At 56.3% G+C, this 25,306-nt stretch overlaps 1 protein-coding gene across 2 annotated transcripts in view; it reads left to right on the top strand.

The window, feature by feature from the left end:
* The window catches only part of DCHS1 (dachsous cadherin-related 1), a 51,189-nt gene that overhangs the window by 20,598 nt on the left and 5,285 nt on the right, over nucleotides 1–25,306 (top strand). For both annotated transcript variants that reach the window (XM_061480049.1, XM_061480050.1), the window contains exons 3-20: nucleotides 3,639–3,827; nucleotides 3,941–4,172; nucleotides 5,200–5,436; nucleotides 5,874–6,893; nucleotides 7,099–7,286; nucleotides 11,379–11,475; nucleotides 11,658–11,815; nucleotides 15,112–15,946; nucleotides 16,938–17,177; nucleotides 17,644–17,769; nucleotides 18,035–18,244; nucleotides 18,884–19,747; nucleotides 20,216–20,329; nucleotides 21,091–21,302; nucleotides 21,475–21,629; nucleotides 22,914–23,044; nucleotides 23,707–23,993; nucleotides 25,120–25,258. In XM_061480049.1, the coding sequence (XP_061336033.1) occupies nucleotides 3,639–3,827; nucleotides 3,941–4,172; nucleotides 5,200–5,436; nucleotides 5,874–6,893; nucleotides 7,099–7,286; nucleotides 11,379–11,475; nucleotides 11,658–11,815; nucleotides 15,112–15,946; nucleotides 16,938–17,177; nucleotides 17,644–17,769; nucleotides 18,035–18,244; nucleotides 18,884–19,747; nucleotides 20,216–20,329; nucleotides 21,091–21,302; nucleotides 21,475–21,629; nucleotides 22,914–23,044; nucleotides 23,707–23,993; nucleotides 25,120–25,258 (5,434 nt within the window). The remainder of the gene's footprint in view (nucleotides 1–3,638; nucleotides 3,828–3,940; nucleotides 4,173–5,199; nucleotides 5,437–5,873; nucleotides 6,894–7,098; nucleotides 7,287–11,378; nucleotides 11,476–11,657; nucleotides 11,816–15,111; nucleotides 15,947–16,937; nucleotides 17,178–17,643; nucleotides 17,770–18,034; nucleotides 18,245–18,883; nucleotides 19,748–20,215; nucleotides 20,330–21,090; nucleotides 21,303–21,474; nucleotides 21,630–22,913; nucleotides 23,045–23,706; nucleotides 23,994–25,119; nucleotides 25,259–25,306) is intronic.

The raw sequence follows: 25,306 nt of genomic DNA on the forward strand, positions 1-25,306 counted from the left end.
TGCACTGGTGCTGGTCAATGACATGACCTCTCTTTGGACCCTGCATGGGCTTGTACAGGCAGGACTGCATTGGATTGTGGGTCCACACAGTCCCACAGCAGGATGGAGTACGGGACACATGTGAACAGAGAACTTCTCTGAGGATGCCTTGCCCTGGCTCTACAGCAGGTTTGGCTCTGATGCCAGACTGCTGGCTCCATGAGGCAGTCCTCAGGGACATGGCTCTGGGTACCAGGAGCAGCCAGGGAGATGGTGCTGCATTGTGCAATAGTGAGAGCTCGGCTCTGCCGTTAACCACATCTGACCCAGCTCCTGTGGCAGAAAGCTGGATGCCCAGATAGCTTCCCCTGTGGGTGTTCTTCTTAGGACAGCAACTGTCAGAGGGTCGTTAAGGTGGGAAAGTGAGGCTGTTCTGGAAGCACCAGAGCCCATGGTCCAAGGCGGCTGAGGAAACTACCTTACTCTGCTCTGGAGCTTGTTGCTGTGCCACGTGTTAAAGCAACCACCATGCATTTTAGAGCACTTTCAGTGTGGTAAGCACAAGGAGGTTGCTCAATAACCACATAGTGCCTATTCCAGTCACTGTAGCAGCTGACAGTTTCAGGTGATTTCCACTTGCAGTGGCAGAGAACACTACCAGGTAAACACCAAGCATGGCATCTCACTCAGAGCTGTTACCCCAGGAAGGATATCCAGCATGGAGCCAGAACACAGGTAACCTAAGTACAGGTCCCAGCAGCATCCATGGGATCAGATTTGTGCTCCCACAGCAAAGGGGGCTGGGGCAGGGGGATGGAGGACAGGAAATCAGGTGGCTCCACTTTCCCAGACTGCTTCCTGGCCGGGCTGCTGTCAGGGCACCTGTGGCTCCCAGTGCTCCGCAGTGCAGCAGGGAGGGGGGAGCCTGTTTCATGGTGCTTCCTCTGGCAGCTGCTGTGGGGCTGGGGGGCAAATGCCCCATACAGGGAGTGTGGTGTTTGTTGTCCTTGTGCTTTCAGCTTCCTCCCTCAGGTGTTCCCTTGGACTGCAGGGCAGGAGGGCTGCTGAGGGTATGTTGGAGGTACTGCCTCTGCTCCATTGAGGATGTGGGTCACTGGGCAGGGGAAATGGTGAGGGGTAACTGGCCAGGGGCTGTTGCAGGTGCTGCCTGTCCTCCCTGGGGTGCAGAGCAGAGGGGCTGGGGGAAGGTCCCACCTCTGCCTGGCTTGTTTTTCCTTCCCTGGCCCTGCCATGCTCTGTGCTGTCCCTCAGTGTCTCTGGTGCAGGTGGTTCAGGTGCAGCCCCGCCATGCTCTGTGCTGTCCCTCAGTGTCTCTGGTGCAGGTGGTTCAGGTGCAGCCCCGCCATGCTCTGTGCCGTCCCTCAGTGTCTCTGGTGCAGGTGGTTCAGGTGCAGCCCCGCCATGCTCTGTGCTGTCCCTCAGTGTCTCTGGTGCAGGTGGTTCATGTGCAGCCCCGCCATGCTCTGTGCCGTCCCTCAGTGTCTCTGGTGCAGGTGGTTCAGGTGCAGCCCCGCCATGCTCTGTGCCGTCCCTCAGTGTCTCTGGTGCAGGTGGTTCAGGTGCAGCCCCGCCATGCTCTGTGCTGTCCTCAGTGTCTGGTGCAGGTGGTTCAGGTGCAGCCCTGCCATGCTCTGTGCCGTCTCTCAGTGTCTCTGGTGCTGGTGCAGGTGGTTCAGGTGCAGCCCCGCCATGCTCTGTGCTGTCCTCAGTGTCTGGTGCAGGTGGTTCAGGTGCAGCCCCACCATGCTCTGTGCTGTCCTCAGTGTCTGGTGCAGGTGGTTCAGGTGCAGCCCTGCCATGCTCTGTGCCGTCTCTCAGTGTCTCTGGTGCAGGTGGTTCAGGTGCAGCCCCGCCATGCTCTGTGCTGTCCTCAGTGTCTGGTGCAGGTGGTTCAGGTGCAGCCCCACCATGCTCTGTGCTGTCCTCAGTGTCTGGTGCAGGTGGTTCAGGTGCAGCCCTGCCATGCTCTGTGCCGTCTCTCAGTGTCTCTGGTGCTGGTGCAGGTGGTTCAGGTGCAGCCCCGCCATGCTCTGTGCCGTCCCTCAGTGTCTCTGGTGCAGGTGGTTCAGGTGCAGCCCCGCCATGCTCTGTGCTGTCCTCAGTGTCTGGTGCAGGTGGTTCAGGTGCAGCCCTGCCATGCTCTGTGCCGTCTCTCAGTGTCTCTGGTGCTGGTGCAGGTGGTTCAGGTGCAGCCCCGCCATGCTCTGTGCCGTCCCTCAGTGTCTCTGGTGCAGGTGGTTCAGGTGCAGCCCCGCCATGCTCTGTGCTGTCCTCAGTGTCTGGTGCAGGTGGTTCAGGTGCAGCCCTGCCATGCTCTGTGCCGTCTCTCAGTGTCTCTGGTGCTGGTGCAGGTGGTTCAGGTGCAGCCCTGACCCAGGACCGCTGCTGCAGCCCCGGCCAGGCCCTCTCCTTGGCGCGGGTGCCGCTTACGGGAGCCGAGGCCCCAGCGCTGCTGCTGGGAGGAGCTGCGGCTGACGAGGCCTGAACTCCGCTTCACCCGTGCCTGGCCCAGCCGCCTCCCTCCTGGCTCTGGCCCCCAGCTTTGTTCTCGTGCAGAGCTCCAGCCCCTGCGCGGGCAGCGGGGCCGCCCTCCGGAGCTGTGTTCTGCTGGCCCGGCCGCTGCAGCAGCTCCAGGTGCTCTGGGGGCCATGGGTTTCGCAGGGCAATGCCGCCCTCGGTCACCGTCCTCAGAGCCCAGGGCTGCTGGGCACAGACCTCTGGGAGCAAGGCAGGGCCAGGGCCGTGGTGAAAGGGGAACGGTTTTCTTCCCGGTTTTGTCTTCAGCATCTTATTGCTCTCTACAGTTACCTGAAAGGAGGTTGGAGTGGGGCGGGGGTCGGTCTCTGCTCCCGAGGAACAAGGGATGCTACAACAGGAAACGGCCTCAAGCTGCACCATGGGAGGTTTAGACATGGGTTGGTGGCGTTGGAAGTGCTGTGCAGCAGCTGGACTTGATGATCTTAGAGCTCTTTTCCGACCCAGTTGATTCTGTAATTCTATGGTTTTATTCTATGATTTGCAGAAAAGATTGGAGCAGAGAGCCAGGGCTGTCCCTGCCTGGCTGATCAAGCTGGGTGCAGTGGGATGCTTGGCTGCTCGATCCTTGGCATCTGTGTGAGACTTGGCCTTTCTGCACCCCCTCCATATGGCCTTTTCCTTTGCTAAGGCAAGTCTGTTCACCTGGGTCATGGATGTGTTCCCAGCGGTGCAAGAAGGAAGGTATCACCTGAGACAAGGCACTCTGGTAGTGCAGTGACCCAGGGCAGCACTGTGGACAGAGGCATGATGCAGGTCCCCTACCTCTGTGTCCCCTTAGGGGCGCAGGACAGCACAGGCTGCTCCTTGGTGCCCTATGGCTGCCTGTAGCACTGCCTGGGGCACTGCCTGCAGCCAGTGAGCCCTGTGAGGACCTATGCTCTTCCGGGAGGGCTGCAGAGGATGTGTGGCTTGTGTGGGAGAAGAATCGCAGGGCTGAGGAGGTAACTGCCAGTCTGCTTTACTATGGCCAGCTTTGGGGATGGGCACTGGTTGCGGACCATGGAGCAGAGGGCAGCATTGGTTGTGGAGCGGTGATGGGCTGGGTCTGGCTGATGGTCTCTGTTTCCAGCTCCCCTCATGTAGTGCCTTTTCTCCTCCAGGTGACAGCCACAGATGCAGACAGTGGCACATTTGGCTCCCTGTCCTACTCCATTGGTTCTGGCATCGGCAGCATTGTCCCCACGCAGTTCAGCATTGACAAGCACACGGGGCAGCTGTGCACTGTGCAGCCGCTGGATCGTGATGAGGGCACGTCTGCCTACGACTTCACCATCACTGCGGTTGATGGGGTGAGTGCTGGAGCGGCCATGGGGATGCAATGCTGCTAACTCAGCACTGTGCAGGGGGTGCTGTCGTCCTTGCCTCTGCTCTTTGCACCAGCTCTGATCTGATCCTTCTGCAGGGTGGCCTGAACTCCATGGTGTATGTGAAGGTTTTCCTGGAGGACATAAATGACAACCGGCCGGTGTTTTACCCGCTGGAGTATGCTGCGAGCATCAGCACACAGAGCATGCCAGGCACAGCAGTGCTGCGTGTTACTGCCCACGATAAGGATGAGGGGCTGAACGGGAGAGTGACCTACCGCATTGTCCTGGGAAACTCACCCCCTCTCTTCTCCCTCAACAAGGACACGGGTGAGGGCAAGCTCTGGGGCAGGCAGAGCAGGCAGCAGTCGGAGCAGGGGTGAAAGCCAGCCCCAGGGTCACTGCTTGCCCATCTTGGCAGTACAGGCTGCCACCAGGGCATGGCTGTTCCCTTCCCTGCCACACAGCAGCTGCCTCTGCTTCTTGGGCTTCTGGCAGCCCCTTCCCAGGCTCAGTCTCTGACCTCTTGTTCCTGCTTCATTCCTCATTTGTCACGTCTTCCTTCTCTATCATTTCCGGTCCCTGACTCATTGCACCTTTCCTCCTGCATGCTGCTCACTTTGCCCCATCAGGCTGTATCCTGCTTATTTTCTTCTCCCTGCTCAGTTCCTTCCTGTCCCCTGCTCCATTTACTCTTCTTCCCTATAATTTTGTCCCACTCAGTCCCACCTTCTGGCTGCATCTGCTCTGCCTTGCTTTGGCCATCAAAGCCAGAGCACTTTCTGCAGGAGAGGTGAGTGCATGGGCATGTGGTGCCAGGGGATATCAGCAGGACAGGAAGGTGTCCTGTGCTCAGCACAGGCATCGGGGTCTCTCCACACTGTCCCCAAGTTCCCAGAATGTGACTGGGATGAGACTGACCTAACAGCCATCCTAATGCAGAGCCACATATTTTGTAGGGCCTGTTGAGGATGTTTCTCCAGTTCTACATCACCTCCAAGACCTCTCCACAGCCTAGATCCCACCTGCTATGTCATAACCCTCACCTTGTGCCCCACACTGGAAGCCCTATTCCTTCCTTTCCCTCTCGCAGGACCTGCCCTCTGGCTCAATTCCGCCAGCCCTCATCACTGCTTAGCTCAGGGCTAGGCTTCAGATTGAGGATTTGGGGAGTTTTTCCCAGGAGAGTTCCTCTTCTTTACTCCAGTTCTTCTGCGTTGAGCTCTGCCCTGTGATGCACATTGTTTGCAGCCCCTTAGGTCTTTCTTTTCAAGCTCATGGTTTGGCCTGTTCCCTTTGTGCCAGGCAACAGGCAGGGGTGCAGGCACAGTGTCCTCTGAACTGCTTTCTTCCCTAGGTGTCATCTCCCTCTCATGGTCCCTGAGTGGTAAAGCCAACACCCTGGTGCAGCTGGTGATCTCTGCACAAGATGGTGGGGGCCTGCAGGCACAGCCGAACGCCCGGGTGAACATCAGCATCGTGGAGGGGACAGTCTCACCCCCTGTCTTTGAGCAAGCTCAGTACTTCTTCACAGTGCCCGAGGACATGCTGCAGGGTGCCAGTGTGGGGGCTGTCCGGGCCCAGAACCCTCCAGGTATGGGCTTGTCCCTCTCATGCACAGTCACCTTCCCTGTCCCTGCATCATCTTGCAGGTCCAGCACCATACTTCTTCACAGTAGGAGTTCCATGCACACACAGAGGCATGCACACCCCTATGTGCACCCAGGCAATTGTCACTCAGCTCAGTGCATACTCTCCCACCTGTGCTTACAACACACGTGTGCACATGTATCTGTGCGTACATGCACATGGTGTTATTGTGCACCTCCCGACCAGAGTCTGCTGCAGACAGCACTGCCCAGCCCTGCTGCTGTTTGTAGGGAGTGAGGAGGCAAGATGGGCACTCAAATCACTATTGCTGATTGGTAGGGTCACCCAGTTCCAACCCCCTGCCATGAGCTGGGACACCTTCCACTAGACCAGGTTGCTCCAAGCCCTGTCCAACCTGGCCTTGGTCATGCTTGTCCACAGGCCATGTTGATGACATCTTTTATTCCATCTCCTCGGGGGATCCTCATGGCTACTTTTCCATCGACTCTGCCTCTGGGCAGCTCTGCACCAGCCTGCCTCTTGACCATGAGTCCCAGTCAGTCCTCATTCTGGATGTCCAGGCCCGGAGTGGTTCACCTCCTGCCTATAGCAACACACGCGTCAAAATCTCTGTGTCGGATGTGAATGACAACGTGCCAGTGTTCCCAGCCCCCTCTGACTCCATTCTGCTGCCAGAGGCCACAGAACCTGGGACTACAGTGTATACTCTGCAGGCTGAGGACCGTGACAGTGGTGCCAACGGTCAGGTGAATTTTGAGCTGCTGTCAGGAGGCGGTGGCACCTTCAGCGTGGAACGCTTGTCGGGAGCAGTGCGACTCATGGGGGCCCTGCAGTATGAAGCCAGCACAACATACAGGCTGGCCTTTGTGGCCCGGGACAGTGGCGTGCCCCAGCTCAGCTCCACGTTCACGCTGCTGGTGCATGTGCAAGCTGAGCACGATAATGGGCCCATCTTTGACACACTCACCTACCGTGTGGAGGTGCAGGAAGGTGTCCCTGTGTCCACGCGGTTCCTGCAGGTCCGGGCCCTGGCGCGCGATGCAGAATCCATGATTCTCACCTACCACCTGCGTGCGGATGGGGATGCTGCCAGCTTTGGCATCATGCCCGAGAGCGGCTGGCTTTATGTCAAAAGTGCTCTGGACCGGGAGACACGGGACCTGTACGTGCTCACGGTGCTGGCCTCAGCGGGAGGCAGCGGTGCCGGGGGGGAAGCCCGAAAAACAGGCACCAGCACTGTACGGATCAGCATCACTGACGAGAACGACAACAGCCCCCGGCTGAGCGAGGAGCGTTACTTCTTCACCATTCCTGAGAACCAGGCTCCTGGCAGCAGTGTGGGGAGGGTGATGGCGAGTGACCGGGATGCTGGGCAGAACAGCCGGCTCACCTACCGCCTGCTCCAGCACGATCCCAACTTCCTGATCCATACGCAGACAGGTGAGGAAATTCCTGGCTTCCTAGGTTGGGGTGGTGGGGAGGAGGCCCAGGGCAGGTCCAAAGTGATGTAGACCAGGCCAGTGCCCCAACAGAATATTCATCTTCCTACCCCTGTGGTGCTGAGCTCCCCAGCAACGTTCCTGAGCACAGGCTTTTCTCTAAAGCAGTTTTGGGGCTGAGCTGTGTCCCTCGTTCTCCCTCACAGGGGAGCTCAGCACCAAGCATAGCCTGGACCGGGAGCAGCAGTCCAGCTACCAGCTCCTGGTGATCGTGCAGGATGGGGGAGCACCACCCCGCAGTGCCACAGGAACCATCTATGTCACTGTGCTGGATGAGAATGACAACGCTCCCACTTTCCTTCATGTGGCCAGTGGTCAGGAGCTGCCCGTGCAGGTAAGGGCACCAGGGTGACAGCCTCTGGGTTTGGGGAAGGCAGTTCTGTGGAGAAGGAGGGGAGAAGGGACATCCAGGTGAGTTTCAGGGTGGGAGATGAGCAGGCACGAGTTGCATCCATGCAGTGGGCAGGGCACTCTGGTGAGTCTGGTTGCAATGTGGTAAGATGTGCTTGGAAAATAGAGACGTCCTTGTGCACAGAGCAGGAGAAGACTGCAGAGGGCTCTGAGACCAACAGGAGTGACCAGAGGGCAGAAGCTCACAGGGGTTTTCTGAGACCCTGCTGTGGGTCCCAGCCCTGCTTTCCCTCTCAGTACTGTGTGGTGGCAGTGGTCCCCTACGCATGCTGCAGACCTGTTCTGACCATGCTGCTTAGCAGCAGTGGGTGAGAACTGGCTGCATCTGCTGTGCTGTGGCCTCTGTGCAGTGGCTCATGTGGCAAGGGCTCCAGAGCATGTTGTGACCATGGTGTGGGTGATGAACAGAGATGGGAGCAGCTCCAGAGCCACATGGTGGTTTATGGAGGGATGCATGGGTGCTGTGTCTGCTGGCTGCTGCCTTCCTGTAGGGACACAGGCATCTGAGGAAAACCCAACTAGTCTTGCAGCTCTCAGCCTGTAAAATTAACAGGGATTTGAGGACTCTGCTGCTGAAGCCCTCCCAAATGTCTTGCATTTGCTCAGCCCCATGGGCACAGGAAAGGAGTGCAGGGGCTCAAAGAAAGATTGTGAACAACTCCCTGTGTGACTGGGAACAGAACTGAGGGAGCAGCTGCTGCTGGATTTGCTGCAGCAGATGTGGGGCTGCTGTTGAGTGTGCAACACTTGTGAGTTGCAGGATGGGCAGCAGAAGCCCTGTGCTCATCTCCTCTGCACAGAGCGGGCACAGCCTGCAGGTGGAAGGATGCTCTGCACATTGCCGCTCTCGAGGCAGCATGCACAAGGCCACTTGTGCTGTGCTGGGCTTAAAACCTCATGGTGACAGCAGCTTCCTCTGTCACGGGTCCTGCCTGAGCCATGTGCCAAAGGCAGGGCAGAGCAGGCAGGACTGTGGTGGCAGATCACTGGTGGCCATCGGCAGAGGACCCTGGGGACACTGCAACTCATCTGGCCTTCCCTGGTCATTCCTTTTCCATTCCTGATTCTTGCAGACGTGCTCAGTGATGTGTTCATACATTCATATCACTGTTCATAGGCAGAGCAGAGGGAGAGTTCTGTGTCAGCACCTCGCTTCAGGCGTTAGCTCTAGGGGTGTCTCCCACTGCAGCATGAGTACGTTGGTAACCCCTAGCAGGACCAGTTGGGTTCACATAGGAACTGCAGTAGTAACGAATCCTCCCAGGAAATCATCACAAGGAAAGAGAATGCAGAAGTGCTCTGTTTTCCCAGTGGGGGTATGTCACTGGTGGGTGCCTGGTACTGGTGCTGGTGTCCTTGATGTGCAGCATGTTCATGCATCCTCCAGAAGAAGTGGTTGCTTGCTGATGTTCATGGCCATAAAGGTGAGGGCTCCCCGTGGAGAGCTGTAGAGGGATCTTGGTTTGCTGTTCAGTTAGGAAAGAAAATGAAATATTAAGTTCACAGTCACTAACTGTAAAGTAATAGACATGGCAAAAAGCACTATGAATTTCACTTACACAGTGGTGGGTTCTGTATTGGATGCTTAAGTTTAGGGAGAAGACAGGAGCATTGCTGTGAATGCTTTGTGAAAATGTCAGCTCTGGGCTCATCTGCAGTCAAAGAGGCAAATCAAATGCTGAGTTTTATTAGAGAAGGAGCAGAGAATGAAAGAAAACATCACTGCCCTACATCTCAAAGCCTGCACATGCTCTCTGCCCAGCTTCCATTCCACTTAATAAGCAGTGCTAGAAAAGGTTCAGAAAAGGATGTTAATGTCATCTCCAGTAGATAATAGTTTCCATACAGAAAGAAAAGACTTGAACATTCTTTGGCATGGAAGAAACTGCAGGAGTGTAAGAGAGGTGAACAGTGAATGGCACAGAGGAAGTACTGGGGAAATTACAAGTTGCTTTTTTCACAGGACCTGGGCAGCTTCCTAGGGATTACTAGGCAGCAGGTTTAAACTAAACAAAGGCAGTACTTTTCATGCAGAACATCATTAGATTGTGAAATCATTGCCAAAAGTTGCATGGGTTCAAAACTAGATGAATTCATGGAAAGAAACAAATCCATCAAAGACTGTTGAACAAAAATATGATCTGGGGCTCAGGAAGTGACTTAGCCACAGGCTGCTGGAAGCTGGGAAGGTTTCACAGGAGGATTGTTCCATACATACCCTATTTCTTGCATCTCCATTTACCCACTGCCAGCCACAGTCAGAGGTACACCAGTGGCTGAGATGGCTTTGTGATCTCTGGATCAAGCTGGTATTTGCAACAGCCTCTTGGCGGGTGGGCATTGACCTGGACAAACCTGCCTGGTCACAATTTCATTAAGGCTGAGGTTCTTGCAGAGGCAAGACCACTCCTATTGCTGTTTATTCCTCTGTTTGTGCATCTGAAATGGCTTTTGTGTGTGGAGCCTGTGCAGATACTGCTCACTGAGCTCCTCTGCTGAGTCACTGCTTTCCTCGGATGGAGTTGGATTCCTCGTGGAAGAGGAGTGTGACCACGCACACAAAGCAAGAGCCCCTTGTATGCTGGTTGAGGACTATTAGGGACAGCACTGGGGGGCAGGACCTGCCCCAGCCTGACACAGAGGAGAGGGGTAAGGTACCTCTTAAGCATGGCTCCACTTAGAGGTGTCCACACAGACACTCCTTTTCATAGCCAGTCCAGCTATATTTAGAAGGTCTTCCACCTCCATCACTGCTGTGAAATGCTGTTCCAGATTCCTTGATCTGGTAGTCAGAAACCAGCTCTTCATTTCCAGCCTAAACTAATTTCTGACCATTTTGTTCTCATTTGTTCTTGTGCCAATATTGTGTTTTTGCTTAAATAGCTCTTCTCCATCCTTGGAATTTCCCTCCCCTCTCCCCAGTGTTTCCAGAGTGCAGTCACATCACTGCTTGGCCTGGCGAAACAAGTCCAGCTCCTCTGGTCTCCCCGTGCGCAACTTGTGCAATAGCATTAACGCTTGCTCCTCTCATGAGCTTGCAGCCTCTTTCCTGGGATTCTGCTCAGGTTTCACTTATCTCTTTCACCAGTGTGTCAAGGTGGGAGCGCACGGGCAACACCGAGCACAGCTGGGTCTGCAGGGATGATCTGTGCTGTGGGATGTGCTCAGAGGATGGGAATTTCATGTCCTTCTGGTGTGGAAGGGACTGCAGGGTCTGTGCCAGGCGAGGAACCTGCCCTGCCAGTGAGGGGTGGGTAGGTGCCAGGAGTCTGTGCTGGAGGAGAGACAGGTCTGCCAGCAGGCATGGTGTGTGCACTGACCTGACAGGTGGGGAGGGGCAGTGATGGGAATGTGTCCACTTCCATGGCTATCCAGGAAGGGTGTTTGCGTGCAGTGCTGTCACGTTTGGTGTCTGTCAGGAAGCTTGGCAGCTCACCTCAGAATGTGGACTTCACTGAGCACATGTGTAATTGATGTCTTTGTGGTATCGTGATGCACTGCATAAGGTGGTGGTCTTGAGTGCCACAGCCAGCAGGCAGGAGCACTAACTAGAACCAGGTTGAAGAGGAGAAGCACCAGGAGTGCAGGTGTCCCTGCCCAGGAAGAGCTGCACTTCCAGAGATCACAAACCTCCCTGGGCTGGCTGGTGGGAGCTGAGGAAATCAAGACTGTCATGGAGCCCTGGATTTACATAGCTCTAAAGGCTTTGGATCTCACGTGGGCAAAAGTGTCCTCCTTCACCCTGCAGCTCACTGCTGCAGCATGCCCCAACACAGCTAAGCTGGTTTTTAAACAGGGCAGAATGGGAGGAGGGATGGCAAGACAGAAACTCCTTTTGCCAGCTTTGATGTGGACTCCTCCGTGTTGTCCAGACTCAGGTACAGCCAGGGGGATCTGTGCCATGGGTCAGGTGCAGGTCTGGTGTAGGAAGGTGCAGGTCTGTGCCGTGGTCAGGGTTTGGGGAGTATTGTGAATGGTTCCCTGTGCCACTGCTGATCCCTGGGCTGTGCTGCAGGTGCTGGAAGAAAAGCCATCAGGACTTCTAGTCGCTTCCCTGCAGGCCAAGGATCCCGATGAGGGCGAGAATGGGACCGTCATCTACTCACTGATAGGTATGAGCTGCAGAACTTACCGATGTTGCTCTCTGCTTTGCAGCCATCAGCCCTATGGGCAGTGGGTGGGCACACCCCTGTGGGCAATGAGTGAGCACAGCATGCTCCCTCCTCCAGCCCAGCCTGTCCCTGCTCTCCCTCCTCTGTGCCTCTCACCACAGCATTTCACCTTCTTTCTGCAGGAGCCTGGGCAGAGCGTTTCACCCTGCACGTGGCTACTGGAGAGCTGCGCACTGCCACCATCCTGCGCCGCTCAGACCGGGCTGAGTACCTCTTCACTGTGACAGCCAGCGACCATGGCGCGGTGCCCCGCAGCACGTCAGCCAGCATTCGCGTTCAGGTAGCCATCACACAGCTCCTCCTGTCCCTGCACCACCTACCCCTTGCTCACCCCTTGGAGGACACCATGCAGCAGCCCACAGCCTTCTTCCCCACAACTGTCATCGCAGGGCACCCTCTGCCCTTGTTCATCTGCTCATCCAGCCCCAAAATTGTGGAGAAACTGGGACAGGAAGGGATGGGTCTGGCTGCCAGTGCACGTGATGTCATTTGCAAAGCAGTCAACAACATTGATGGTAGAATCATGGAATCATAGAATGGTTTGGGTTGGAAAGGACTTTAAAGTCATCTAGTTCCAACTTTCCTGCCATGGGCAGGGACACCTCATGCTAAGCCATGTCACCCGAGACTCCATCCAACCTGGCCTTGAACACTGCCAGGGATGGAGCATTCACAACTTCCCTGGGCAACCCATTCCAGTGCCTCCCCACCCTCACAGTAAAGAACTTCTTCCTTATATATAACCTAAACTTCCCCTGTTTGAGTTTGAACCCATTACACCTTGTCCTAGTAAGCACGTGTCTTATCCAGACTTGGACGGTCTACACTATCCTAGATACACTGTCACAGAAAAGTCTTTAGAGATCCGTGCATAAAGACATTATAATTCTTCCAAGCATCTACTGAAAACAGTGGTCCTGACATGCAAGGTGTTCTTCACATCAGTATCACTTTGGCACTCACTGTCATTGGCCCAGAAAGCCAAGTCCTTTCCCTGTTGTTAGTAATGCAAAAATCCCTTTTGAAGCGGACTCTGGTTTCCCCCCCCGGTCAAGGCGCAGACCATTTCACATCTCCTGTCCCTGTTTTTGCAGTTCCCAAGGCTGTTTTGATCAACTTATCTGAAGGAGTGCCCTCTAACATCATCAACAAGCTCATAAGGTTCTCAGCTTTCTTTTGACCTTGCACCTATCTGCAGGAAGTGTCAGGCCCAAGAGCCATCTCTGCAAAGGTCTGCTAATCACACTCCTTGAGCCAGACAGTCTTTTAGTCTTTTCTGTTACATAGCCACATCCATCCTTTGCCTCTTTTCAATTTAATGAGGCCTCTCCCATGTGCTACTGCATCAGAGCCCAGCTAACACCCAGGCCAGTTCGACACACTTTATCTTCTTTGCTTCAGGGAGGGAAGCATGGTGTTAGCCTGGCACATCTGCCCTCAGCCATTCCACATACGTTTTATACAATTTCCTCTTTATGCTATGTCTGCAACCGTTCTTGCCATTGAAGTTGTTCTGCAGTGTCCTGGGTTCAGCAGTAGCAGTCATTTTTCTCTTTCTTAGTAGCTGGTGCAGTGCTGTGGTTTTGACTTTCAGCCTGGGAACAGCGCTGATGACACTGATGGTTTTAGTTGTTGCTCAGTAATGTTTACTCTGACCAAGGACTGTCTGGGTCTCGTGCTCTGCCAAGGGGGAGGGGAAGCCACGAGGAAGCAGAGACAGGACACCTGACCCAAACTAGCCAAAGAGGTATTCCATACCACAGCACGTCATGCCCAGTATAGAAACTGGGGGCAGTTACCCAGAAGGGCTAGATCACTGCTCGGGTCAGGCTGGGTATCGGTCAGCGGGTGGTGAGCAGTTGTATTCTCTTCCCTTGTGATTTCCCTTATAATTATTATTATTGGTGGTAGCAGCAGTGGTTTGTGTTATACCTTAGTTACTGGACTGTCCTTATCTCAACCCGTGGGAGTTACATTCTTTCTATTCTCCTCCCCATCCCTCCGGGAGTAGGTGGAAGGAAGGAAGGGGGGGGGGAATGAGAGAGCGGCTGAGTGGCTGAGTTGCCAATTGGGCTTAAACCACGACATACAGCCTTCAAAGTGCTGATGTTAGTCTGCCAGGCTAGTGTCCCTGCAATGCTGGCTTCCATCCCTGTCATGTAGCAATTCACTTGGCAGTGGCTTGTTTTGATACGACCCTGGCTGATGGTATTGCTGTGTTCTCTTTTTACCCAACTCCTTGACAAAGAATCGTATAATCCCAGACTGGTTTTTGTTGAAGGGACCCTAAAGCTCCTCCAGTTCCAACCCCTGCCACAGGCAGGGACACCTTCCACTAGAGCAGCTTGCTCCAAGGCCCTTCCAACCTGGCCTTGAACACTGCCAGGGATGGGGCAGCCACAGCTTCTCTGGGCACCCTGTGCCAGCGCCTCAGCACCCTCACAGGGAAGAGCTTCTGCCTAAGAGCTCAGCTCAGTCTCCCCTTGGGCAGGTTAAAGCCATTCCCCTTGGCCTGTCCCTACAGGCCCTTGTCCCAAGCCCCTCTCCAGGTTTCCTGCAGCCCCTTTAGGCACTGGAGCTGCTCTAGGGTCTCCCCTTCAGGAGCCTTCTCTTCTCCAGGCTGAACAAGCCCAGGTCTCTCAGCCTGGCTCCAGAAGAGAGCTGCTTCACCCCTCACAGCAACTCTGTGGCCTCCCCTGGACTTGCTCAAGCAGGCCCACATGAGTGTACTTCAGCCCATTTTCTCTTAAGATAACACTACGGCTTTTCATGTCTCTCCCATCCACAAGTGCACCTCATCACCGGATTAACTTCAGTATCTTTAATAAAAGTAGTGATAGTATTTATGTATCTTCAGGTCATGCTGGGTTAGGTTTCTTCTCTGTACCTCTCAAATGGATGAGTGTTACCTCTCTTCTTGCCCACTCTTGCTTATCTTTTGCAGAATTGCTTCTGCTGTTGTCTGTTGCCTTTGCAATATCTAACACAAACACAGACTCACAAAATAGACAAGGTGGGAAGGCTCTTCTGGAGATCATCTTATCCACACCCCTGCTGAATCAGGGCTACCCAGAGTCAGTTGCTCAGGCCCATGTCCAGGTGGCTTTTGAGTGTCTCCAAGGATGGAGGCTCCACCACCTCCCTGAGCAATCTGTGCCAGAGCTCTGTCACCTTCACAGGGAAACATTTCCTTATATTCAGAGGGAACCTCCTGTGCTTCAGCTTGTGCCTGTTGCCTCTGATCCTGGCACTGGGCACCACTGGGAAGATTCTGGCTCCATCCTCTTTGCACTTTCCCTTCAGGTATTGATACACTTTGATGGGATCCCCCTGGGGCTCCTCTGCCTGGTCAGCCGTTCTGTCCGCACCCATCCGAGCTCCCACGGCGACGCTCGGCTTCCACCCTGTCAAACCCATGCTTATGCTCAGTATGTTTTTCAGGCTGTTACTCATCTGTTAGGCCACAGGACCCTGCCGCCCGATTCCTGCTCTGTGCAGGCCCCTCCTCCCCCTCTCCACTGCCTCCCTGATAGGACCCCCAGCACACAGCACCCTCACTGCTGCCTCTTCTCTCAGGTACTGCCATCCTCCCGCATGCTGCCGCGGCCTGATGCCACTGTGCTGACCCTGCATCCTCTTGAGGGGGTCAAGCCGGGCTCCGTGATCGGCTCAGTGGCACCCCCAGACGCCCCTGCGCGAGGACAGCTGACCTACACACTGGTAGGAGGTGGTGGGGATGGCACCTTTGTGGTTGACAGTGTGACAGGGGAGATTTACGCTGCCCGGGAGCTGGACTACGAAGCTGGGGCGCGGCATGTGCTTCAGGTGAGCGCCGAGGACACTCAGCATGGATACCCCTCCAGCCGGCTGGTGCTGGTCCAGATCCACGTGCAGGACTGCAATGACCAGGCACCCACCTTCCCAGAAGACCCCATCACCATCGTGGTGCCTGAAAACACCCAGGCTGGCTCATCCATCTTCACCTTCCAGGCACTGGATAGGGATGGGGTGGGTCCCAACAGCCAAGTGCGGTACACGTTGCTGCACCAGGAGCCAGCTGGGGCTCCTTTCCAGCTCGACAGCCGCTCGGGGCTGCTCACCCTCAGCCAGAGCCTTGACCGGGAGGCCGCTGCCTCCTTCCTTTTGGTGGTGGAGGCCACGGACCAGGCTCGCAACATCAGCCAGCGCCGCTCGGCAGCTGTCACGGCCCGCGTGTTTGTGACCGATGAGAATGACAACGCGCCCGTGTTCCTCTCGCCTGCTGCTGTCAGCATCATGGAGGACCAGCCCACAGGGTTTGTGGCACTGCATGTGGTGGCCCAGGACAAGGATCTGGGGGAGAACGGGCGTGTGAGCTACTCACTGAGAGCAGGCAACAGTGATGGACGCTTCCACCTGAACCCCAGCACAGGTGAGGGCCCAGGAGGATGCAGCGTGGGCAGCAGGGACACTGGGAACACAGGCTGAGGAGCATGCAGGGATACACACATCTGGGGGATGAGCACGGTACACAGGAGGAGGGCGAGGGCTGAGGAACCTGGAGGGGGGAGACTGGTGGGGTGTGGAGGGCTCTAAGCATAGCATCTGGTTGGCATGATACTGCTGTCCCTCTTAAATCATAGAATCATAGAACAGTTAGGGTTGGAAAGGACCTTAAGATCATCCAGTTCCAACTCCCCTGCCATGGGCAGGGACCCCTCACACTAAACCATGTCACCCAAGGCTCTGTCCAACCTGGCCTTGATCACCGCCAGGGATGGAGCATTCACAGCCTCCCTGGGCAACCCATTCCAGTGCCTTACCCTTTACCCTTACAGTAAAGAACTTCTTCCTTATATCCAATTTAAATTTCCTGTTTCAGTTTTAATCCACTACTCCTTGTCCTGTCACTACAGTCCCTGATGAAGAGTACCTCTCCAGCTTCCTTGTAGGCCCCCTTCAGATACTGGAAGCTGCTCTGAGGTCTCCAAGCAGCTTCTCTTCTCCAGGCTGAACAGCCTCAATGTTCTCACCCTGACTTCATATGGGAGGTGCTCACGCCCCTGATCCTCATGGCCTCCTATTGACTTGCTCCAACAGCATCATGTCCTTCTTATGTTGGGGACACCAGAATTGTATGCAGTACTCCAAGTGGGGTCTCCCCAGAGCACAGTAGAGGGGGAGAATCCCATCCCATGAGTTGGTGCTCATGCTCTGGGGGTGCAGCCCAGCACATGGGAGGGTTCTGGACTCAAGCTCACACCGAAGCCAGGTCATGGGGAGCTTCTCCTCACCCAACACCCCCAAGTCCTCGAGACCTGACTGTCCCTGGCTCACCCCAGTGCCGGCAGTCCTGCAGTAGCTCTGCCCTGGGAGCTGTGGTGCCACACGGTCCCAGCCCGCCACTCTCCCCATGTCTGCAGGTGCACTCTCCATCGTGCGGGCTCTGAACCGGGAGGAGGTGGTGCAGCACAACCTGACCGTGGTGGCCGTGGACCACGGCTTCCCGCGCCGCTCCGCCACGCAGCTGCTGGCCGTGCTGGTGCTGGATGTCAACGACGAAGCTCCCACTTTTGAGAAACCCGAGTACGAAGCTCACATCATGGAGAACTTGCCGGCTGGCAGTCCTGTGCTGCAGGTGCTGGCCACGGACCGGGACCTGGGTGAGGATGCAGGGCAAGGATGGGCTGCCCAGTTCTGTCAGGGGCCCTTGTGGAGGTGCAGCACCTAGGACCAGGTGCACTCTGCTCTCTCACACCTGGTTTGGAGAGCCTCGCTGACCACGACAGGGATGTATCATTTCCTGGCCTGCAGATGAGTAATGGGCTGGATCCTGAGAGAAGCTGAAAATGAGAATAGGGACTGTGATTCCCTCTGCTCCCCAGAACAGTGGCCTTTGTTCCTTGGGGGTTTCTTGCCCTATTTTCCCTTCTGCAAGCTGGACTGGGCTGGGACTTCCCCCCACCACACTTCTCTATTCCAGCTTTACCTGCCAGGGGTGAGGTCATGTCCCATAGCCTGTGCGATGCCTGCGTGGGAAGCATGGGAGGAGGCAGGTTCAGAGCTGCAGCCAAACGAGGGGCTTCTGGGGTTGCTGCTGGGCTGCTCAAACCATGTTTTTCCATGCAGGTGCCAATGGGCAGGTGTCCTATGGGGGCCTCTCTGGGGGGCTCTTCTCCATCAACCCACAGACAGGGCTCATCACCACCACACACACCCTGGACCGCGAGGAGCAGGAGCAACATGTGCTAATGGGTAGGGCTGTGCTGGGGCACAAGGAGTGCACCAGACATAGGGTAGGGAGCACAGGGGGTTGCATGGGTGCTCCCCACTGCTGGGGGAGGGCAGGACATGAGCATGATGGGGGTTTGTGAGGCACACAGGGTGGTTTGAACATGCAGGAATGCTGACGATCCCATGCCTGGCTGCCCCTGGGATTGTGTGGACGTTCACATGAAATCCTTGATAGCAGCTCCTCATCAGCAGCGCAGCCTGCAGTGCTCTTGCTATGTTCCTGCAGTCTATGCTCGGGATGGTGGCCTGCCCCCCAACCTCTCCAAGGCAACTGTACGGATAACAGTAGGGGACGAGAATGACCACGCACCACACCTTGAAAGTGAGTCCTGCTCCGTGGAGGTCCCAGAGAACCAGAGCCGTGTGGCACTCTACACCCTGCGGGCCACCGACCCCGATGGAGGCGAGAACGGGCGCCTGGAATACCGCCTGGCAGGTGAGGCCACCAGAGCAATGCAGCTTCTCTTGGCAGCTGCCCCAGCTTGCCTGCATCACCCATGGCACTTCCTGTTCCACTTCAGTTCTCTCTACTCCAGACCACATGTAGCTACTGCCACTTCTCAACCCTCCAGTTTCTCTGCACCAAGTAAAAAGCCCCTCAGGATCTGGACAGGCTGCACTTCCTTATTCCCCAGGCTCTTGCCTGGTTCCCCAGGCTTGGACTAGTTCCATACCTCCCTTGGCTGCTCTGACCTGTTGAATTTAGAGGTTGCTGAGTGTGATCTCTTTACTGAGATCATGCCCTGTGTTATCTGGGGCTCCCTATTGGCAGAAGCTCTGGCCTGTAAGCTGTTGGAGCCAGTTCTTAAAGTCACACAGAGCTGGACCAAGGAGGTTCAATCCCACTGGGGCTGTACAGAGAAGAATTCACTGTACCTTCCCTGCCAGGCCACACTGGGATGGACTTTTTCCTGTCCTCTCTGGGCAGCATAGGGCAGGTCCTTCCTTGTACTAGTTATCACAGAATAACTATGGTTATGGACCTTAAATCTCATCCGGTTCCAATCACCTGCCACAGGCAGGGGCACCTTCCACTAGACCAGGTTATAGTCTTGCTATTCCCTCTCTTTTTCAGATGGAGACCCTGGGCAGGATTTCAGCCTAGACCCAGTTTCTGGTGTCCTCTCCACTGCACAAGCTCTTGACCGGGAGCAAGTTGCTTCCTACAGCCTCACAGTGGTGGTGCAAGACCACGGCACTCCCCCACGCAGTGCCACCATGTCCGTGCACGTGAAGGTGCTGGACCTCAATGACAACACTCCTGGTTTCACTCAAGCTGCCTACATGGTGGAGGTGCCAGAGAACTTGCCTGTCGGTGCGCTGGTGCTGCAGCTGGTGGCTCATGACCCAGATGAGGGCACAAATGGGCAGGTCTCCTACTACCTGGGCAACGAATCCCTTGGCATGTTCCAGGTTGAGCCGCAGAGTGGGCGCATCAGCAGCACCCAGGCGCTGGACCGGGAGCATCAGCCCAGCTACAGCTTCCTGGCCAAGGCTGTGGACTCGGCACCATGGGAGCCCAAGAGCGCAGCCGTGCGTGTCACCATCACTGTGCGAGATGTCAATGACCATGCCCCTGCCTTCCTGCACAGCCCACTCACTGTCAACTTGTCCCGCCACACACCACTGAAGCAGGTCGTGGCCACCATGAGGGCAGAGGACAGGGATGCGGGTGCTAATGCCTCCATCCTGTACCGCCTTGCCACCCCCAACTCTGCCTTCGCCATCAACTCCTACACCGGGGATATCCAACTGCTGCAGCCCCTGGGCTCGCTCAGCCAGCGCCAGCGGACGCTTTTCATCCTGGCCACAGACCTGGGGCAGCCGGCACTCTCCTCAACTGGGGTGGTGGTGATCCATGTGCAGGAAGAGCCCTTCCGCGGGCTGCGCTTTCCCCGGAGCACCAGTGACGTGGCTCTGCCGGAAAACGCTGCCCCAGGTATCGCCTGGGCAGTGTCCAGCAAGTGCTGGGGTGAAATAGGGCAGGACAGGAGGGGAGGTGGGTGCTGGGCTGGCAGTGCTGTGGGAAGCTCAAACAGGGAGCAGTGCCTGGTCCTGGGGAGCCCCATTATGCTTTGGGTAGACCCAAGGGACTGTGGGATCTGACCAGTGCCCAAGCTGTTCAGAGTGGTAATTCCTGTGGGATTGCTGGGGAGGGTCAGAGCACTGCTGGCAGTCACGCATGTCCAGTTACTTCTGGAAGGGCCCCAGGGGTCACAGTGAGACCATGGAGGTGACCATGGGCAGGCCCATGAGTTCTGGCTCCCAGCCCAAAGTTGCGTCCTCAGTGTCCTCGGGCAGAGCTGTGTTCCTGTGGGACAGTACGTGCTGCCCTCACACCTTGACCCGCTGCCCACTGAGGCCATGAGGCTCTGCTGCCCCTTCTCACAGTGTCACTCTTCCACAGGCACTGCTGTGGCGAGCATCCAGGCCGTGCACACGGGGGGCTCATCCGGACACATCACCTACAGTATTGTCAGCGGCAATGAGAAGAAGGCTTTCCTCATCCAGCCCAGCTCAGGTATGGCAACAAGACCACCAGGGCAAGTGGCAAGTGGACAAGTGGGAGGCAATCTGTGCCCAGAGCCCCCCTAAAGGGCACAGGAACACAGGCCATGGCTCTGTACCAGTAAATAGTGTTTGTTAGTGTTTGGACATGTACTAAGCACTGTTAACCTGTCATTGTCTGGAGGCTGTTAGCACAGGCTGTTAGTAGTTGGAGAACATACTTAAGTGCCTGCTGTGGACAAGAGCGGGGAATGTCACAGGAGCATCCTCAACCCCATACTGTGGAACCTCAGGCTCTGCTGCTTCTGTCCCAGGCAGGAACAGCCCTTCGGAAGGCAGAAGGCTACCGACTGTTTTCTTTGTATTTTCTGGCATCTCATGCAGTTTGTCTGTAAGGATTTGGCCTAGACCAATAGCTGCAGTAAGATGACTTTAGCTTGGAGCTTGTGCAGCAGCATGGGGCTTGACATGGAGCAGCTCAGATGGTGTCTCCATAGTAGGAGGGCTGTTGCATGCTGCAATGTAAGCAGAAGCTGCCTGTGTGGGGTGCAGGGTCTATCACCCAGGGCCGATGACTGTGGCTAGCAAGAAGGCTGTTGGTTTGGAGAGGGCTCAAAAGAGCTCAGTGTGCTGTTTCTGAGAATAGCTGGGTAAGCAGAGGGATAGACTGAGTGCAAGGGAATGAAGGAATGAAAGAGAAGAAGGGGGGTGGATATGCTGATGGGTCTCTCACCCCCTCTTCACCCACCCCATCCTGCTGTCCCCTGCTCCCAGGTGCCATCTCAGTCCAGGACTCCAGCAGCCTGGATTTTGAGGCCAGCCCCCGGCTGCGCCTGGTGGTCCAGGCAGAGACAGCAGCTTCCTTCGGCTTCATGGCCATAAACCTGAACCTGCAAGATGTGAATGACAACTTGCCACGCTTCCAGCTGCAGAACTATGTGGCATTCATCTGGGAGTCACAGAGCTACGACTCGCCCGTCATCCAGGTATCCCTGGGGACACACACAGGGACATCGGCCCCTGGCCTGCCTCTCTGCTAGGGTGAGGGGATGGACCATGGGCCTGGGGCTGGTGCCTATGGAGAGGTCCAGCCTTTGGAGGGCTGTGGCTTGCAGGGCTCCACAACTACACTGCCGAACCTCTCCTGTGGCTTTGCAGGTCCTGGCAGATGATTTGGATCAGGGAGCAAACGGGCAGGTGACTTATGCCATCAACCAGTCCCTGCCAATGACAGGCTTGTATCACATCGACCCTCAGACTGGCACCATCACTACTGCTGCCATCCTGGACAGGGAGATCTGGTCTCAGACCCGGTGAGTGGAGCCAGACTAATTTGTGCCACAGGTGTGAGGGGCATAGCAGTAGAGCAGCATCCTCAGACATGCTGGCACCAAGCAGCGATTGATGCTCTGCTGCTCGGTGCCACCCAAAGCTGCCTCAGCCCTGTCTGTTCAATGGTTTTGCCAAACAGCAGGAATTTAGGCTTAGTGTTAACATGGGGAGCGCATGGTATTGAAGGCATGACAGATGGCCATCAGATGATCCAGAGCTCTGTTCAGCTTGGCTCTGCAAAGCTGCGAAGATTGTGAAGGGGGGTAGTGGTCTCTTCAGTGGCTGCATCCATCCCCTTTCCTGCCTGCTTAATCCAGGCCTCATATGCTCAGTCCCTTCCCACTCCCGTACATTGCACCCTTCTGCCCTGCCACCATGCTCCAGGGGCTCTGCACTGCCCTGACCCCTCTTGCAAGTCCTGCTGCAGTCAATCCAGGCCCTTTGGGCCCCTCACCATGTGCACACACTCCAGACATCAGCCAGTCTAGCCACACATATGTAATGTAGTGGCAAGCACACACATGATGAATTTAAGTCTTCCCCTACTCTGTAGACATTCATGGTTCATACACAAGGAACCGCTCCTGCCACTCCCCCAGGCTATGTTCTCCCCCCCAGTATGCATGCTGCAGTGGCTGCATGTCTCTCTGCCCAGGCATGGGGAGACCTAGGGCATTCGTTCCATTCCCATACCCATCACCATTTCACAGAGAGGCTCCGTGCATTCCCCCACACCTGGGAATGCTCCAGATGCCTCCCTGCCTGCACCCCACAGCATGGTCTGCCTGCATCATCCCCCAAAAAGGTCTCTGACTCCTGCTGGGGATGCATCCCCTCCCTCCCCTTGCCAAAGCCTCCATCCATGCATCTTCTGTCCCTTGTGCCCGTGCCAGGGCTGGGCATGAATCCACTGCCCACCACATGCTCCAAAGGTTTGTGCCCACATTCAGAGGTTGTTTGTGTGTTCACAAACCCACTGCCCTCCAAACACACACCTTAAACGTGCTTCCATCTGCTGCCCTGCCCACTACTCGGGCACACGTCCACTGCCCCGCACATGCTTTCCAGATGCTCTGCACATATCTGTTGCCCCAGACACTACAGATGCTGTGCACAGTTCCCCTGCCACATACACATTCTTCAGCCTGTGCTTACATGAAGGAATCCCCCCAACATGTTCCAGATGCAGTGCATGCAGGCATTGCCCCTCACACACATGCCACATGCCTGTGAACCGTGTGTTGTGCCTTTGTGCTTACCCACAGTTTGGTGGTAACAGCCATGGACAGAGGGACCCCGCCGCTGGTGGGCTCAGCCACGCTGACTGTGGTGGTGATGGACGTCAACGACAACAGCCCCACCATCCCATTTCCCTGGGAGGTGCGGGTCCCAGAGAGTAAGTGCAGCTCAGCCCCATGAGGTAATGTGGCACCTATGGCACAGGGTGAGGTATGATGCACACCCGAGGGTCGGGAAGAAGCATCCAGGGTAACCTGTCCCTGCCCTTGCCAGGGCTGGCCCACACTGCCCCACAGGCAGAGCTCCCCCGAAGTCCCTTGGCACTGCCCCGTGTACATGGCGTCAGTACTGCCCTGATGCTGCAGATGTGTCCCAAGAGAACCAGCTGAACTCCCAGCTCATCCCTGGCCTTGGCCAGCGCTGCAGGAGCTGTGGCTGCACACACCTCCCCTGCCTGCTCGCTGTGTGCCCTATGCCAACCTCGGCCTGCCCAGCCCAGCTCCAGAGACCTTCCCCGTCCCCCTCCCAGTGTCTCTCTTTGTCATAGTATCATAGAATGGTTTGGGTTGAAGGGACCTTAAAGCTCCTCCAGCTCCAACCCCTGCCACGGGCAGGGACCCCTTCCATAGAGCAGCTTGCTCCAAGCCCCTGTGTCCAGCCTGGCCTTGAGCACTGCCAGGGATGGGGCAGCCACAGCTTCTCTGGGAAAAACTTCTCTTGTCCCTGGTGCTCAGGCTCTGCACTGAGCTGGCTTCCCAGTGAGAGTCAGTTGCTTTCTGAGGAGGGGGCTCTGCTTGCTCATGCCTGGCCTCTCCACAGACACTCTGCTGGGCACCCAGATAGCCCAACTGACTGGGAATGATGTGGACTCGGGCCCTGCGCTCTCCTACACGCTCTTGCTGGATGGGGATGCTGTGGGCACGTTCAGTGTGCTGCGCTACGGCGGGCGCATTGCGCTCACAGCGCCGCTGGACTATGAGCAGCGCAGCCACTACACTCTCACCCTGCGAGCCTCCGACACCCTGCATGAGACCGAGGCCAACCTCACTGTCATTGTGGAGGATGTGAATGACAACTCTCCGACCTTCAGCCAGGGCTTCTATCAGGTACCACACACAGAGGTGTGCCAGCAGCAGGGTCTGTCCCACACAAACCCCTCTGCGGCTCCTACCTGGCCTTGCAAGGCACAGAGACTTCTTGGGGTCTGAGCCTGTTCTGGCCCCTCTCTTTCTGGGCTCCCATTCATACCCTGACACTCCTCATGCTGTCTCTGTGATGTAGCTAGGAGGCTGACACCAGACACATGGCACTGGGATCAGCCGCTTTCAGACAGTTCATGCTGGAATAGATCAGATCCTAGATTCATAGACTCACAGACTGGCTTGTGTTGGAAGGGACCTTAAAGCTCCTCCAGCTGCAACCCCCTGCCTTGGGCAGGGACCCCTTCCACTAGAGCAGCTTGCTCCAAGCCCCTGTGTCCAACCTGGCCTTGAACATTGCCAGGGATGGGACAGCCACAGCTTCTCTGGGCACCCTGTGCCAGCGCCTCAGCACCCTCCCAGGGAAGAGCTTCTGCCTAAGAGCTCATCTCAGTCTCCCCTGGGGCAGGTTAAAGCCATTCCCCTTGGCCTGGCCCTACAGGCCCTTGTCTAAAGCCCCTCTCTATCTTTCCTCATGGAAAGAGTGGGAAGGTAGAAGTGGTGGGAGATGGGTCACAACCTGGACAAATGTTTCTGGCAAGACCTGGCCTGAGGCCCCCCAGGCAGATTACTGAATGAGGGCTGACTGATGCAGTGTGCTGCATCTCTGGTGCAGAGGTTCAAGGAGCTGAGAAGCCACAGAAATGCTTGGAGGCTGTGAGAGCACAGGCCAGTGGGACTGTCTGTTGGTATGTGTTTGGCACGCCAGAAAGACAAGAGCTGTTTTGATTTGTGTGAAATACCTTCTGTGGAGAAAGTATTAGCTATTAAATAGTTCTTCGGAGTAGCAAAGTAGAGAAAAGGATCAGGAACTGGCTGCTGAAGCTGACTGGGAGTCACACTAACAAGGCGAGGTGCTGTGCATGTGGGCCAGGTCCCCTCTGTGTGCCAGCTCTGGTGCAGAGGTGGCGAAAGCTCTGGCCAGCGCGGAGCTGGGCCACCTTGGCTGTCGTTGCCCTGGCCCCTCCCAGCCCCAGTGGCTGGCTCCCAGCTTGGGGCACCAGGCACTGACTGGGGCTTCCTCCTCTCCCAGGTGCTGCTGCCAGAGCACACGCCCGCAGGCAGCGTCATTCTCACCATGAGCGCAACCGACCCAGACGCGGGGACCAACGGGGATGTCACCTTCCGCCTGGCTGTGCCCAGCCTTGATGTCGCCATCGACCCCAGCAATGGTGCGTGGTGCTGGCTGCTGAGTGGGACCCGTCCCGTGGGGTGCTCTG

The sequence above is a fragment of the Pezoporus flaviventris genome, unplaced genomic scaffold, assembly GCF_033815535.1.
Source record: "Pezoporus flaviventris isolate CSIRO_AGI_PZ_B2104156 unplaced genomic scaffold, CSIRO_AGI_Pfla_v1 ptg000168l, whole genome shotgun sequence".
Lineage (NCBI taxonomy): Eukaryota > Metazoa > Chordata > Aves > Psittaciformes > Psittacidae > Pezoporus > Pezoporus flaviventris.